This window comes from Engraulis encrasicolus, chromosome 14 (assembly GCF_034702125.1).
Source record: "Engraulis encrasicolus isolate BLACKSEA-1 chromosome 14, IST_EnEncr_1.0, whole genome shotgun sequence".
NCBI lineage: Eukaryota > Metazoa > Chordata > Actinopteri > Clupeiformes > Engraulidae > Engraulis > Engraulis encrasicolus.
In genome coordinates, this window is record NC_085870.1 from 45,238,511 (window position 1) to 45,254,953 (window position 16,443).

Here is a 16,443-nt window from a genome sequence, read left to right on the forward strand (position 1 = left end):
AGGCATAAGAGGATTTCAAGCGTTGTTGCCCCACCTGAATGCAGCCCTTATTTACAAGCAAACCCCTTTTAAAGACATAATTTATTCATAAATATTCATAAATGTTCATAAATAATGCAAGATTTATTTATTTTTTGGAAGAAAAATATTGAAATCGTCCACAAACCTCTGATCTGTCTTTAAACCCCTACCCAATCCCCCATCCTTCTTAATCAACCATAGGCAAACCCCTTCAATCAATCCGTATAAGCATAGTAGGTCGTGGAAAAAAATACAAACACATTTCAATCATCATATTGACTGTCACAATCACCCCATAACTTGACCTCAGATCTAGGTTTATTCCCCAACCCCCCCTGCTTAATCTAATCTAACTTTGCATGTTTAAAGCCAATCTCATCCAAGATCAGCTGTCTGAGCTCAAGCCACAGTTTAACATGGCAAAGCAGAGACACAGTGTGCTCTTGACATTTGATTTACAGCCATAGTAATCCAGATCAGCTTCATGTTTCAGAGAGTGTGTGATTATTTTTTAGTCCCTCTGATCCTGCTCTGGCATCTTGAGATAAGGTAACACATTGTGCCATACACTGTGAAGCACGCTGGCCTTCTTGGGCAGTTATGGGTACAGTAATGCGTTAGGGCGTCAGACTTGTAGCCCAAAGGATGCCGGTTCGACTCTCGACCCACCAAGTTGGTGGAGGGAGCAATTAACCAGAGCTCTCCCCCATCCTCCTCCATGACTGAGGTACCCTGAGAATGGTACCGTCCCACTGCACTGCTCCCTTGGGGCGCAATTGGGGGCTGCCCGGCTGACCGGTGAGGCATAAATGCAATTTTGTTGTGTGCACTCGTGTGCACTCGTGTGCTGTGGAGTGCTGTGTTACAGTTGAAGTTGGAGTTGAAGTTTCCCAGGTGGCCTTTTACTTTACTTCTCAGGCCAGTGTTTAAATCTGACAGGAGGGTTAGAAATCAGAAGTACAGGTTTCACACTGAAATCATTGCATTTCACACTGAAATCATTGCATTTCACACTGAAATCATTGTTACAGTGCTACTGAGCGCAGATCTTGACCACTTAACTACGGTGGTATGTCTATGTTAAGGGAAAACTTGCTTTTTGACATTGGACCCTTGATTTCACATTATAACCTCCATGTTCTACTCACCCCTGTATGTTGTGTGCCATTTGGAGCTCTGCCGAAGATATTCAGCCATGAAACGTCTTCCTACGAGCAATTTTTTGCAGGCACAAACTATGCTGCTTTTAATGTATCCATTATGGGTAAGCCTGTTTTGAAATTTCGCGGTTTCACAGGTAATAGTGTTTTTGAAAGTCTGGTAAAGGCAGGGGTGACGTCACATCACGAACATCCGCCTTTATCAGCAAATTTTCAGGCAGGGCATATTCATCTAATCTGCTTCTCTTGAGCTGCAGCTTCCCAAATTAGTCTGTGGTGCAGCGATGGGAGAAGCAGAGCCAGGGCTGGACTGGGAGCACAACACACCTGGGTAATTTTAGGCTTAAACTGCCCCATCACACTTACAAGCCGTGTCCGTACTACGGTAAATATTGTTGAAAATGTTACTTTTCAAAAGGGGTGTGCTCATTATCATCGACTTTCAAATCTCTTACCGAGATGTTGGTCTGACCGTTTCCCAAACAGCCTGGTTAACCCGCCTCCCTCAGTTTGCTACTGGTCGAGGCCAGAAAAGGCTGTGCCGCAGTTTACACCAAACATTGTCTTAGTCCCAATAGAACGTCTCTGCTTAAACCATGTCAGTGCCTTCAACACGCCTCTACCCAGGGCCATCGGAGTTGCTCAAAGTCAATTGATTGCTTCCTGACAAAGTGGGTGGAGTTTCCAATTTCTCCGGAGCTCAGAAACTATATTTGTATTGCTCGTGGCCTGACTAGAAGCAACGGCGAAGGTCTGGCTAGTACTCATTATTGTGGTACGCTGTACATCCTGTTTGTCCAATTGAAGATGGACCAATGGGCTGCCCCCTCTAAACTCTGAGCTAGCCTGTAAGAACAAACAAACAAACAAACAAACAATAGAATTTCCCCCGGGCGGGGACTGTCGGCCCACCGGGAAAATGCCCTGTATGCCAGATTAGCAGTACAGGCCTGTGCAGCGCTATTACTAGCCTTCATGTAGCACCGCATCCTATGAATGGATGGACCGGCCTGGCAGGGCCGCTGACAGCTTTGGTCGGGCCCGGGACAAAGTCACCTGAAAGGGCCCCCCTGTCCAATAGATGCAATGTAATGAGGAACCAACTCTGGGCCCCATCTCTCCCTGGGCCCAGGACAACTGTCCCCTCTGTCCCCTCTGTCCCGGCCCGGGGACATCCAATAACCCCAGATGATCTTGGCAAGACTTATTTGATAACGTGTCAGGCTCTGCAGCGCTGCTGCGGCATCTAGTTTGCAGCTGTTCGGGCCGCACGTACCGTACTGTACTGTACTGCAGGGAGGACTTTGCGGTTTTCGCCTGGTGGTGGTGTGTAACTGAAGTGAGTGCTAGTCTATTTATGAAGCCGTGACCAGATGCTTGTGTATACATTTGCAAGCTTTGTATGTGCACACATATTATCGGCCCAGCTGGAGGGGTCTCTCTCTCTCTCGCCCAAGCCTGCCTTGCTCAATTTCACACGGTGTCGTCTCGCAGACGTCCAGGACAGGACGCAGACTTTCACCCATTACTCTTGGGGTTACGTACACACGCTTGACATGAGAGTGCACACAAGGCATTCACGAGTCAAGTGGAGCGCGTGCGCGCACACACACACACACACACACACACACACACACAAAGAGACTGACGCACTGCCACACACACACACCACACACATACCTGTACTGTACTGTACACACACACACACACACACACACAGAGTGAAATTAGTGTTTGTTTTATCCCCCAGCCCCCACACCTAAATGCAAACACAGATTACTGTGTACACACAGATTCATATGCACGTACATCCTGCATGTGCACATGGGCTATGGAGCGGCTACAACCCCACAGCGCGAGCTCCGTCATCTGGGCTCAGTCCAGCTCATCTATGTACACAGAGATATTCATTCCAAGAACTTTGACCTGGTCATTGCTGGAGAAGGCACTGGGATTTTTAACTCTGTGTTATCTGTGTGTGTGTGCGTGCGTGCGTGCGTGCGTGCGTGCGTGCGTGCGTGCGTGCGTGCGTGCGTGCGTGCGTGCGTGCATGCTTGCGTGCGTGTGTGTGCGTGCATGCGTGTGTGCACTGTGCACGCGCGTGTGTGCGTGCGTGTGTGCGTGCGTGCGTGCGTGCGTGCGTGCGTGCGTGCGTGCGTGCGTGCGTGTTTGCGTGTGCACACACGTGCGTGCGTGCGTTTTTATGTGTACCGCATCTTGGACAATATGCACTGGACCTCATCAGGTTCCCCTAACTAGGCCCATGTTTCCCTGAAGGGGAGTTCTGGTGAGCCGATCCTCAACCCGCCTCGTTTAGCTCTGTGTACATGGCATTATTCATTGTCAGCATATGGGTTAAACTCCAGCCTGGACACTCTACATGAAATACAGCCAAGTCTGTTTACTCTGGGCCACAGAGAGAGATATTCTGTTCTGCCTTTTTTTTTTAACTCTCTAGCCGCAACATGATCTCACAGAATTCTGTGAAATGAGCAGGGACCATTGGGACACAAAATCTGTGGCAATTTGACAGTGACAGTGCTTTCCATCACATGCTTTCTCTATATTCCCACATCTCTATGTTCCTGCAGTCTTGTGTTTAAACCCGTTTTCTCTCTGGATTTTTTTTTCAATTTCAAAGATTTTTTTTCTCAAAAAACATTTCTTACGGTCAGGTTAGGGTTGGGGATTGTTTGAGTCTGGGCACAGGTTTATGGCTGTGTGTCCATCACTGAAAACACTTCCGGGAGCCTGGCACTGAATTTTGGCTAAATCTGTGAAACTGCCACAGATTTCGTGTCCCAGGGGTCCACCCACGTCCATTTCATGGAACTCTGTGAGATCCACATCTCTCTCTCTCTCTCTCTCCCTCTCTCTTTTAATCGTTCACTTCAATCTTTCTTTTCTTTTCTTTCTTTCTTTCTTTCTTTCTTTCTTTCTTTCTTTCTTTCTTTCTTTCTTTCTTTCTTTCTTTCTTTGTTGTTTCACCAGAATTCTGAGGGGAATGTCACTTTCTATTTATTTTTAATGTAATGGTGTAGTTATTCTTATCATTAAAATATTAGAGGGTTCTTCTCTTATTCATTATGCTATAGGCCACAGTACGTTATTTTAACTTCTCTCCATGGTGCAATAGTCTGATAGGAGAGCAGTCAGACTGCGTTGATTCATCGTATTTATTATTACAGTACTGGCTCATATTGATCACAATACATGGAAACCCCTTGAGCCCTGCAAGACACAAACATGAAAGATAAGACACCTCCTCAGACCAGTCATTTTTGAAGGGCTAGGACTTTCTTCGCACCCCTTTTATGACTTCATGAAGTAATCACTAGGGTTGTATAGTATAGTGTCATTCAATGTTAATGTTGCTATTTCAGACCATGGATATATATAGATGAAATAGCCTGCTGCTTCTGTTTACATCCTCCCAGAGCAAACACAACAGGCACATTCTTACACCTCTGCTCTGCTGTGTGAGGACAATGGTGGCAACGTTTCCTGTGGCTAAACTATGGCCAATTTGACCTAGTCTGGTTCTCATGCAGACCCTTTGTGCATTTTCGCTGAACTTTGTCGGTCACAACCATGAGCGTGAGAACCAGGTTAACTTTGACCATGAAAGTGCAAAACATTCAGTAATGAGAGTAGAGGAACTTGGAGGTTGTTTGGACTGGACGTTGTTCAGCTTGTCCAGCAAAGGATCAACACATGGGCCTACGTAGCAGCCACCAGGGGTGTTATTCCAAGAACATGGTTAAGTGATAAAACTGGCAAAGTTATCCTACAGGAAGTGATCAACCTCATAATAGATGGCTTGCAGTAGTCGTTTAGTCCTTGTCCAGGCTCTTCCATAGGTGATTTACCACAACATCAGGGTTAACATAACCCTTGTAAGGTGTTCGGGTCATTTTGACCCATTTCCAGCTTTTTTGCTTGAGAAAAACACACACACACACACACACACACACACACACACACACACACACACACACACACACACACACACACACACACACACACACACACACACACACACACACACACACACACACACACACACACACACACACACACACACACACACACACACACACACTTCTATTACATAGGAGGTGTTCCTTGGTCTCTCTGATCCGAATCATTTTGGGGGGCTAATACATCAATATTTCTGAACTCTTTGATACAATACTGATCACATGTTGAGTAGACAAGGCAGAGGGGGAGATATGTGGAAAAATGAGTGCACGTTCAATCCTCCAGTTGTACATCAATATTGCAACCCTGCACGAGATGAGCACTGGTGGTTCAATCAGAGACCATTGGGTTTACTCACTTTCTGCACCGTCTCCTTATCATTCTCTCTCTCTGTATGCACTCTGAAAAACATATATACACAAAAATTCACAAGCAGGATGAAGGGAACATGTGAATATGAGCCATGACTTTTCCCTTTTTTAAATTGCTTTTCTATATGCCCGGGTGAAAATGACCTGAACACCATCTATGCAATAAAAACACGAACACCTTATTCAAGATTCAAGATTTGTATTTGTCACATGCTTTCTTGTGGATTACTACTGAACCAGCTTCTTGAATCCTCCAGCTGGTATGACCATAATGTCTTCGTGCCACCATTTACAAACACTTTATGCCATGGCCCATGTTGAGCCCACACATCTGGGCATGTACAGTTGCATCTCGGTGGCTGTTCATGCATACTGCATAATCTCACATGTGAGATTAGGTCTGGCTACCTGCCTACTGTAAATTCTGTAGGGGGCAGAATACTTGGCTATTATGACACACACGTCCTGCTCTCTGATTGGACAGAGACAGGGACCATAATCTAGTCCGTTATGAGTCATATCTTCCATACTGTTTTTCAGATCAGAATGATTGTGTACTAAAGGCAGTATGGGAGTGCCCAGGCTAGGTTATTCTTGGGAAGGCAGCAGAAACTCCATTAAGACTAAGCTTACTGCTCAAATGGGGCTTATACATCAATATTTCTGAACTCTTTACTACAATTGATCACATGTTGAGTGGATAAGGCAGAGGGGGAGTTATGTGGATATATGAGTGCACGTTCGGCCCTCCAGTTGTACATCAATATTGCAACCCTGCACGAGACGAGCACTGGTTCAATCAGAGAGCATTGAGTGTACTCACTTTCTTCACCGTCTCCTTATCTTTCTCTCTCTGTATCTCTCAAAAACATACACAGAAATTTACAAGCAGGATGAAGGGAACATGAAGGTGAATATGAGCTATGAGTTTTTTCCTTTTTAAATTGTTTTTCTATGTGTCCGGGTCGTAGGAAATGGACCGCACTCAATTTTTCTTCGTTCTTGTTGTTTTCTATTTATTTTAACATTGCAGGGACTGACATGACAGACGTTTCGGCTGCACAGAGCCTTCATCAGTGTCACTATGTGTCCGGGTCAAAATGACTTGAACACCATCTATGTAACAAAAACACGAGCATCTTATAGTAGGGGTTAACCTGGATTACTACTGAACCAGCTTTGTGGAATCCTCCCCTGGTATGACCATAATGTCTTCGTGCCACCATTTACAAACACCTTATGCCATGTCCCATGTTGAGCCCACACATCTAGGCATGTAGGCCTACATAGAGCATTTCGATACTGATCACATGTTGAGTAGACAAGGCAGCGGGGGTGGAGTTATGTGGAAAAAATTAGTGCACGTTCGGTCCTCCAGATGTACATCAATATTGCAACCTGCACGAGACGAGCAGTGGTGGTTCAATCAGAGACCATTGGGTTTACTCACTTTCTTCACCGTCTCCTTATCTTTCTCCCTCTGTATCTCTCAAAAACATACATACACAGAAGTTCACAAGCAGGATGAAGGGAACATGAGGGTGAATATGAGCTATGACTTTTTCCTTTTTAAATTATTTTTCTATATGCCCGGGTCAAAATGACCTGAGCACCATCTATGTAACAAAAACACAAACACCTTTTAAGGGTTAACCTGGATTACTACTGAACCAGCTTCTTGGAATCCTCCAGCTGGTATGACCATAATGTCTTCGTGCCACCATTTACAAACACTTTATGCCATGGCCCATGTTGAGCCCACACATCTAGGCATGTACATCTAGGCCCAATCATTTTTGAGTGGTGGGCTCCAATCATTCCCATTCTGCCCCATGCCCTTTTGACCCTTATCATTTTGGGGAGCTTATTCATCAATATTTCTGAACTCTTTGCTACAATACTGATCACATGTTGATAAGACGAGGCAGAGGGGTGCAGATGCTGTATTGTTCAGTCCTCCAGTTATACATCAATGTTGCAAACTTGCACGAGATGAGCACTGGTGGTTCAATCAGAGAGCATTGGGGTTATTCACTTTCTTCACCGTCTCCTTATCTTTCTCCCTCTGTATCTCTCACTCTCAAAAAACATAGGCTATATACATATAAATTCACAAGCAGGATGAAGGGAACATGAGGGTGAATAAGCTTACTGCCCCAACGTTTTTGAGTGGTGGGCTCTACCCATTCCCCTTCTGCCCCCTGCCTTAGCACCCTCACTGTATTTAAAACGCCACCTGCCCCACAATGTTTTAGCATATGGTTTATTTGAGTAGGGACAAATACACATCACAGATAAGTATCATAGCATTTGTAGCCATAGGCTAATTTCCAATGCCCGTCATTCCTATGTCCCATGTCCGAACATGTCTTCCGAACATGCCACAAACAATTCCATCTGGTCCAGACAGAAAAAAAATGTCTGGTAATGTCTGGACAGTGAGGTGATGTAATGCTAGCACTAATCGTTACTTGGTAGACATCTCCCATATGACATAACTCACGAGGGGAAGGAGAGACACGCAAGCAACGCAAACAAACATGACCAGTTCATTCATGAACACTGACTGTCTTAAGCCCCAAAAATACGCCTGACCCACGTGCTGGGAGTTGACTGGTAATGATTTAGGACACAAAATATGGCCTGAAGTATTGGTGCTTGTGTGAAATACTTTGTACACAACATGTGCTTCTTGTTTGTTGTTGGCTTTTTGCAGGTTAAAGAGCTTTGCATTTTTCAGAGTGAGGAGTCCGCACTAGAATCCTTTTTGTTGTGTTTTATTTTTTCATGGCCTGCCATGAAAAAATAAAACACAACGAAAAGGATTCTAAGTCTGAAAACTACAGTTGACCTTCGTCCTTTCCCTGGGATGTGCACAATCCTCTCCTTCAACTGAAGAGCTTTGCATATCATGGTGTTCCAGGTTACACAAAGCATGGATGGGATTTAGTTTTATTCCACAGGTTTTATCTGATCATCTACATATATATCTATTGATTCTTTATTGTATTGACTGTGGTGTGTGTTTGTTTTGTGTGTCTTTGTGCCACCACCGAAGCTAATTTTCCATTTCATGTAAGTTTAATGGACAATAAAGAAGTCTAAGTCTAAGTCCAAGTATTTGCCATGAAACAATTTAAAGCTTGATGTGGTTATTATAAAAATCCACCAAAGGTGATGAAACTATATTTCTTAAAGCTGCATCAGTCGAAGATCATAGATTACTATAGTAACACACAAAACTGATTGTGTGAAATGGACCCCAATTTCTCAACAACAACAACAAAAAAACAAGCAAGAGACGAGACACACACAAAGACACATATCCTGCTCATAGAAAAGTATCCCTTACACTCACACATACACACACCCACACGCGCACACACACACAACTGTCTCCATCGCAACACAGCTCATCTCTCCAAACCAACACAGCCCAAGGGTCTTCTGACTTTGCTGTCTTCAACCTGGCTCGTGTCAAGTGCCACCCCTTGTGCAGTAGGTAGGTACTGTACTGTAGGTGCATCTTAGGGCTCCCACCTCTGTCAGACAAAAGACCTGGAGTACGTTTCTGGAAAGCGTCATTGCTAACTAAGTTAACAACTTACTTGGTTGCAATGCAATTTCCCATTGGCAAGCTACTAAGTTGCTAACTGGTTAGCAATGATGCTTTTGAGAAATGGGGTCCTGGATATTTCAACAGCCCAATTAAGGTCTTTTTTTGTAAGCAGCAGTGCTCTTCATTCAATATTCTTTCCCTGGGACAGACCATTAAAAACCAGGACAATCAGGTCAAAGCGGGACACCTGGCAGCACTATTGCGTTGGGATCTGCAATAAAATCTGTAATAAAAGCGTGTAGGCCTATAACCAGAGAACCTGTACAGTAAGTGGTCCACACATCTCCACACAGGGCCGCTGACAGCTTTGGCTGGGCCCAGGACAAAGTCGTCTGAAAGGCCCCCCGGCCAAATACATACTACAACAACGTAATGAGGATCCAATTCTGGGCCCCCTCTCTCCCTGGGCCCGGGACAACTGTCCCCTTTGTCACCCCCTGTCAGCACCCCTGTCTCCACACTCCAGCATCATTACCTCAGTTGATGTTGGCATTTTTTTTTATCATGCCCTGTCTGGACATGCAAGTTACTCGATGCTGGCCCTGGAGAAACGCTTCGTTGGAGTTCACGTGCGGAGCAAGAAAGATGCTACCCACCGCCCAGCACCACCACCAACAGAACCACCACCATCCACCCACCCTTATAAAAATAGACACTGCACACACGCCCCACTCTTACCCCATAAACAACCTGACTGTCAGTAAAAATGAGACAGGCGCAAAAATAACTCCCGCGTTTTCATTCCCAGACGCCTGCAGACACACATTCCCGCGTGTGGAGTGATGCTGACAGACAAACACACACTTACACACGCACACACACGCACACATTGGTGCATTGGTGCACATAACTCAGACACTTTAGACATTACCAGCAGGTTTACAAACACACAAACACAGCAGAGAAAAATGGCAGGTCAGGTGCACAGCGTAGCATGCATTAGTGTAAACAGGCAGACTCCAATGGCAAGCAGGTGCTTGCAGAGGCCACACACATACACACACACACAGACACACACCACACACACGCATGGCGCACGCGCACGCTCCCTCCCTCTCTCCTTGCGAACTTTCATCTTTCAACTTTCACACACTGGGCAAGCAGGCAGGCTCAAAGCCAAGCCAAACCCTGGGGGCGAGATATCTCAGGATATCCCCCAACTGCTGTGATCGTTCTCAACTGTCTCTGGCCCCCCTCCCCTATACATCAGCCAAACAACCCAGAGTGCAGTGCACTGAGCCTGCATTGCTTATCACCTTAGACTTGTCTGGAGTGGGTTTGGTTATGGAACAGATACAGTACCTGCTGACACCATGCCAGACCAGAGTGTCGGGGCGGGGGGATGGAGGGATACATGCTGACACAATGCCAGACCGGAGTCCAGGCCTGCTCCTGCTCCTGCTGCTGCTCCTGCCCCTGGGCACACAGCTGCTACTAGGCTGGTGTCTCAAGCAGTAGTTGATAGAGACACTTGCACACGTTCGCGCGCATGCACACACACTCGCGCACACACACACACACACACATACACTCGTGCACATGCACGCACACACGCACACACAGACACACACACACACACACACACACACACACACACACACACACACACACACACACACACACACACACACACACACACACACACACACACACACACACACACAGGGGCCCACACTAGGACCAGGGGGTGGGTGGGGTGGGGTGGTGGGTAATAGAATTGGCTCCTCAGTACATTGCATTTTGAAAGGGGGGTTCTTTTAGATCTGGCGTGGGGAACTTATATCTCAAGGGCCGTTATAAATGTTCTGTTACCAGAATGGCAATGACCAAGTCATAGTACATTACTAAAGGCCCTGTTTTACAGTATGTCATAGTAGTGTAGTAGCCTACTACTATGGATGTTACAGTAACTTTTCCATGTCTATGACAGCGTGCCACAGGAGGTACGCCGTGCATTATGGGGCTATGTTATATTTTCAGGAGACCATAGTGAAGGTGGGGTCTGGTGTACACCACCTTCATAGGCCTAAATTGCAGGGGGCGATCCTGGTTTGTGTTCATTCTAGTACTGCACACACAGCTATCAAGCCTGATATATCAAGCGTCGTTTGAAAGAGTGAATATAGAAACGTCAGCACGGTGCGCCCACACACCCATGCGTAGAGGGGCCTAAGCAGATTGTGAGGACACGTGATTTTTATTCTACTTTACTGTGCTATTAAGCTGCTTGCCACTGAGGCAGAAATCAAAAAGTGTCTGCATCTCTCTCCAAAATCTGAGGTGGGCTAAGGTCTACCGAGGAGATGTTAGGTGAAGTACTATACAGTAATCCATGCCCACGTACACAAGAACAGAATGTTCGGATTGAGGGATTTCCTTGTCTGAACATCCATTCATAATGTCTCGAGTTGTCATTTTAAAGTGCTCAACAAACACCATTTGTTATATTGTTTTTTGTTTTGTTAAACTAGACTTGTACTCTAAATAATATTTGCTGTGGGGCATACACTGTAAAATCTACAACTTGACATTGTTCAACCTACTGGAATTTTTGAGCCCCCCAATGCCAACTTCTACTTTCTCAAGTTGAGTTATTTCAACTCACTTTTGTATGTTTTTGATGAAAAGTTGATCTTACATGAGATGTTGAGTTGATATGGTATACAAATTGTAGTGGATGCCTAGAATGGATAAAGTCAAGTAATGAAATTTTATACAAAGTGTAGTGGATGCCTAGAATGGATAGGAAGGATGGATGGTCAAGTAATCCACAGAAAGAAATAAAAGTTGTCTACAACTCAAATTTTCAAGGCAACTTTCTGCACAGAGTTTTTAAGTTATAAGTTGCAACTTTCAACTTGAGATTTTGGAGTACTGATATTATTACCAATCACTGCCTGCTCACCTGAGTACTAAGGGCTGTCATGCCATGATTCAATTACTGCCTGCATCTGCCACATGTGTGATCACTGTTGTCACATGGTTCATTTGCACCAGTATTTAAACCAGGACTCTCGTATTGTTCTTGTATATCGTTGCTTACAAAAGCTTGCTTGCTTTTGAAAGCATTTGCTGGCTTGCTGGCCTGCTGGCTGTTAGGCCTGCTGGCTGTTAGTAATGCTGGCTGCTAGCAATGCTGGCTGTTAGCAATGCTTGTATAGTTTGGCTGCCCCCATAGTGATAGACAATTGCATTGCAGTCCCATTCACTTGGGGACCCTTGATAATGTAAATATGAAATGGATAACCTCAAGCACTTAGTTGATACAACCTTATAAGATTAGTTGAATAGATCCTCTAACTTGAATCGGTTAGTTAATGTAACCTTGCAAGGTTTGTTGAATAATCAAACTGTTAGTTGGCAAAACCTTGTAAAGTTAATCGACTCAACTTAGTAATAGCAGTGCTCTGAAACCTAAAAATATAAGTTGATAACTTAAAAACTCAGTGCAGACAGTTGCCTTGAAAATGTGAGTTGAAACCAGCTTTTGTTTTTTACAGTGTACCGGTTTCACAGCAATTTCTTGTGATTACTTGGCACACTTGCTGAATGAGTTTTTGTTTTTGGAGACCCCTCTGCATGGCAATATGGGATTTTGGGATACATACACATAACCTGCCTTCGAGGAAAATTGTGTCGTCAAGATATTAAAAGGCAATATTTTAATAGTTTTGACCACAAGTTTTAAGTTTAAGTTACTAGTACTTTATTTAAGTAGGCCTATTACTGTGTTTAACGGCTATTCTAACCCTTGAATGTTATTTATTACCAATATAGAAGATTGCCACAACCACTGTCTGCCATCCATTCATCTCTCCATGTCCCTTCTTGGTAAGCTACTGGGCAAAATTCGTGAATGCATCGAGAAGTGCGTCAAGCCATTTTCATGAAGCGACTTATCATAAAAGTTCTCATGAGAGTCCGACCACACAGAGTCAAGCTCAATTCTTTGTAGTGCAGTGCTCCTGCAAGTTCAGTCCATTCACGAATCTCGCCCGCGCGCACTCACACATCACGCACCATTTTGGCCTTGTGCCAATCAGCTACAGGAATCAGGTCACCGGGTGCATCCCAATATGTGACCTTGCCTCCTCCACTTGCCTCCTCCACTTGCTTCTCGTCATGATGACATCACTGACAACAGCATTATATTTCAATATCTTGCAAAAGCTCAATTGTAAAGTATTTTTCTCATTTGCAATTGGGATGGTGAATGAAAAACAGTCCCTCAAAAGTTGTTGTGGCGAGGCTGACAGCTGGGAAACTTTATCGTTTTCTCCACGGAGGAGGGGCCAGGAGGCGGGACGAGGAGACAAGCACAAGTGGAGGAGGCAAGGACACATATTGGGATGCACCCAGGGTGTTTGAAATGTGAGCGCCATTGCCTGCCCAAAGCACTTCAGATGTCGTTGAAACAGAAGTGTTCAAAACCACTGGAATAGTGCAGTATGTGCAGAAACATGGCACGCGTTGAACTGTGGCACCTCCAGAAGATAAACTGCCGCACTACCTTGAAGAAATGTGAAACGTGAGTTCCAGTTGTTTTGAACCTGAAGGCAAAGCAACTCAATAAAATCAATTCTCTGAATGTTTGGCAACACTGAAAATGTCTGATAATCAGACTTAGTCATGTCTGAAAGAAAGTCGGACCAGGTTCATGGTGCATTGATTTATCCCTAATCTTTAGAGATTTTGCTCAAAGTCAAACACTAGTGGATACATGATGTCAGCATACTAAAGTTAACAGGGTTAACAAAATATATTAATCAGAGCCAATTTTGCTGATTGAAAAATAATGCAACAGTGCTGAGAATTGGTTCAGCACGCCTTGCCAAACTGTACCAAGAATGACGATAGGCAGTTTTCACGAAACAGTTTTCTCTGTGCCTGACTGGCAAAAGCAATGGGAAAAAAACGCTCGGTCCAGCTCCACGTGCGCGCTCATTTGGGGTTTGCCTAGCGTTTTGCAATCTGATTGGACACACCTCCCAAAATGCCACGCCCAACTCGCCTCAGCTTCACCGGTGGGCGGGCTTGGCTCTGGTGCGCACTACGATTGGGTGGACATACGAACGCAACATCTTTTCGGTGGGTCCAAACTCAGCGTGTGGCTTACAGTATAAATACAGTGCCAGTGCTGCTGAAAAAGATGAGCTTGGTCCTCCATCTACTCAGTTCGAATCAAGCAGTCTATGCGAGGTTGGAGAGTCATGCTGCAACAAGCTCTCAAAGTGTCCGGAAGGAGCGCATCTCCTCTCCTCAAATGGGTGGAACGGTGCGTTGAAGGTACCGCGGTTGGCACCGCCAGGCAGAGTGACACTCATCAGCTGAGAACACTGGCTGAGATGCCTGGACCGACCATGTTCAGCTTCGCTTGGGACCTCTTCGGGAAACGCGGACTGTCTCGCCTTCATGAACTCCAGGTACGTCCCATGGGCACCACAGTGCGCGTCAATGTGATTAAAAGTGTGAAAACTAGGCTGCGAAGGACGATGAATTATATCCATCCAAGGAGTGTCGGGCTTTCTTTTTCTCCATGAAACTGAAATGCATATGACGAAAGTAGCAGACCATAAAATGAGGTCACCGTGCATTCATTCAACATTATAAATACATAATTAATCTCGGCTCTGTGCATCCGTGTGTATGAGTGCCCGAGGGAGAGTGTGTGTAGGCGGCTGTATGTTTCCACGTGATGGTTAGTTAGTAGGAGGTTTGGTTCAACGTAATGCCTTGCAATCTTGCGTTCTTTTACATCTCACTGCGGTGTCAACTCTCGTGGAGTTATCTTAGTCTTACATCTCATGCCCACAACTTGCCTTTGGGCCTTAAGTTTTTCGCTGCATGATTGCATGATTTATCAATGCTTAGGAGTCAGATTCAGTACCACTGGCTGTGTGGTTACCCTTAGATTCCAGTTGGTGACTAGAAAAGTATGCATTACATGTACAATACATAGACTTCAGACAGGAGGTTGGCAGACTGGCTTGAGAAAGCCAGTCTTGCCACTGAGTGCATTCCCTTGCTCCTAAAACAAGATGATTTGACTCAGTCATGCACTGTGCCACCTGGCTGAGGTGTCATCATGATTAGCAATCAGCTGGTTCAATGACTTGAAACACACCTACATGCGCCAGGACTGAGCCAAGGGAGCTCAGGTCCGGCTGGCTGTATTGCCAAGGGCAGGACGGGTTAGCCGAGCTCCAGAGGGCTCCTGACAATTTCAAAACGCTGGAGCTAACACTGACCTGCCTCTTTGACCTTCCATCAATCTACTGTAAAACATGATATCAGTGATAAGTCATGATAACTTATACATTTAATTTATTCTCCTATACACTGCAATGACAACAGTATGGTTTAACTTGAAATGTTAAGTTTACCAGCTGCCCCAGAATTCTAAGTTAATAAAAATTGTATTGTTAGTTGTATGGACTTGTGTGTGTTGTTTGAACTCAAAGCTGCAGTTCAAAGCTTCACACAACTTACAACAAGGATTTAAATAAACTTGGAATTCTGAGGCAGCTGGTATTTTTTAAATGCAAGACTTGGAGTGTACTCTGGGACCAATATGCAGTATTGAATGGAAATGTGCTAAATTAAATCTCTATTTTATGAGTTAACACTGCATTCCTTACTGTGGACCAGCACTATGGCCCAATCATGGCATGGTTGCGTGCAACGTCAATTACTGTATGTTAATTAGTTGTGTGGGTGAGTAGATGGAGGCCACTGCCTACTCTGTGCCCAAGCCCATTGTTTTCCTTACACACTGACCTGATTCTTTGACGCCCTCTTCTTCCACCGTTGCCAGCTGGAGGGGTACCAGCGCTACGGACCCATGTGGAAGGCGAGCTTCGGGCCCATCCTGACGGTGCACGTGGCCGAGCCGCACCTGATCGAGCAGGTGCTGAGGCAGGAGGGCCAGCACCCCATGAGGTCCGACCTGTCCTCCTGGAAGGACTACCGCAACCTCCGCGGCCATGGCTACGGCCTGCTCACCGCGTAAGTGCCATGCCCGTTCACTCAACTACGTGTTAAACTACAGGGCAGTCACTCACTGCCTGCTCACGGTGTTATTACCCGTACTACACTACACTTGCATCCCCATCCTGTCATCCGATAACGACTCCCCCATACACCACACTGCACTGCAATGGACCAAAGCCGTTAAAAGCGTTAAAAGCGGCGGAAGCAATTGGCTCTGTAAGCGACACCTTTGATGCCCGCAACGCCAGAACGGCTTCATGGAGCTTTCAACACTTCTGCCACTTGCCCTTAAATGCACAGT

The 16,443-nt window shown here is 45.4% G+C and overlaps 1 protein-coding gene across 1 annotated transcript in view; it reads left to right on the forward strand.

Moving 5' to 3' along the window:
* The first annotated feature begins 14,255 nt into the window (after positions 1-14,255).
* LOC134462716 (25-hydroxyvitamin D-1 alpha hydroxylase, mitochondrial) overlaps positions 14,256-16,443 on the forward strand; it is a 12,063-nt gene continuing 9,875 nt past the window's right edge. Inside the window, exons 1-2 of the mRNA XM_063215892.1 lie at positions 14,256-14,575; positions 15,967-16,157. Coding sequence (XP_063071962.1) covers positions 14,345-14,575; positions 15,967-16,157 — 422 coding nt within the window. The 5' untranslated portion in view covers positions 14,256-14,344. The remainder of the gene's footprint in view (positions 14,576-15,966; positions 16,158-16,443) is intronic.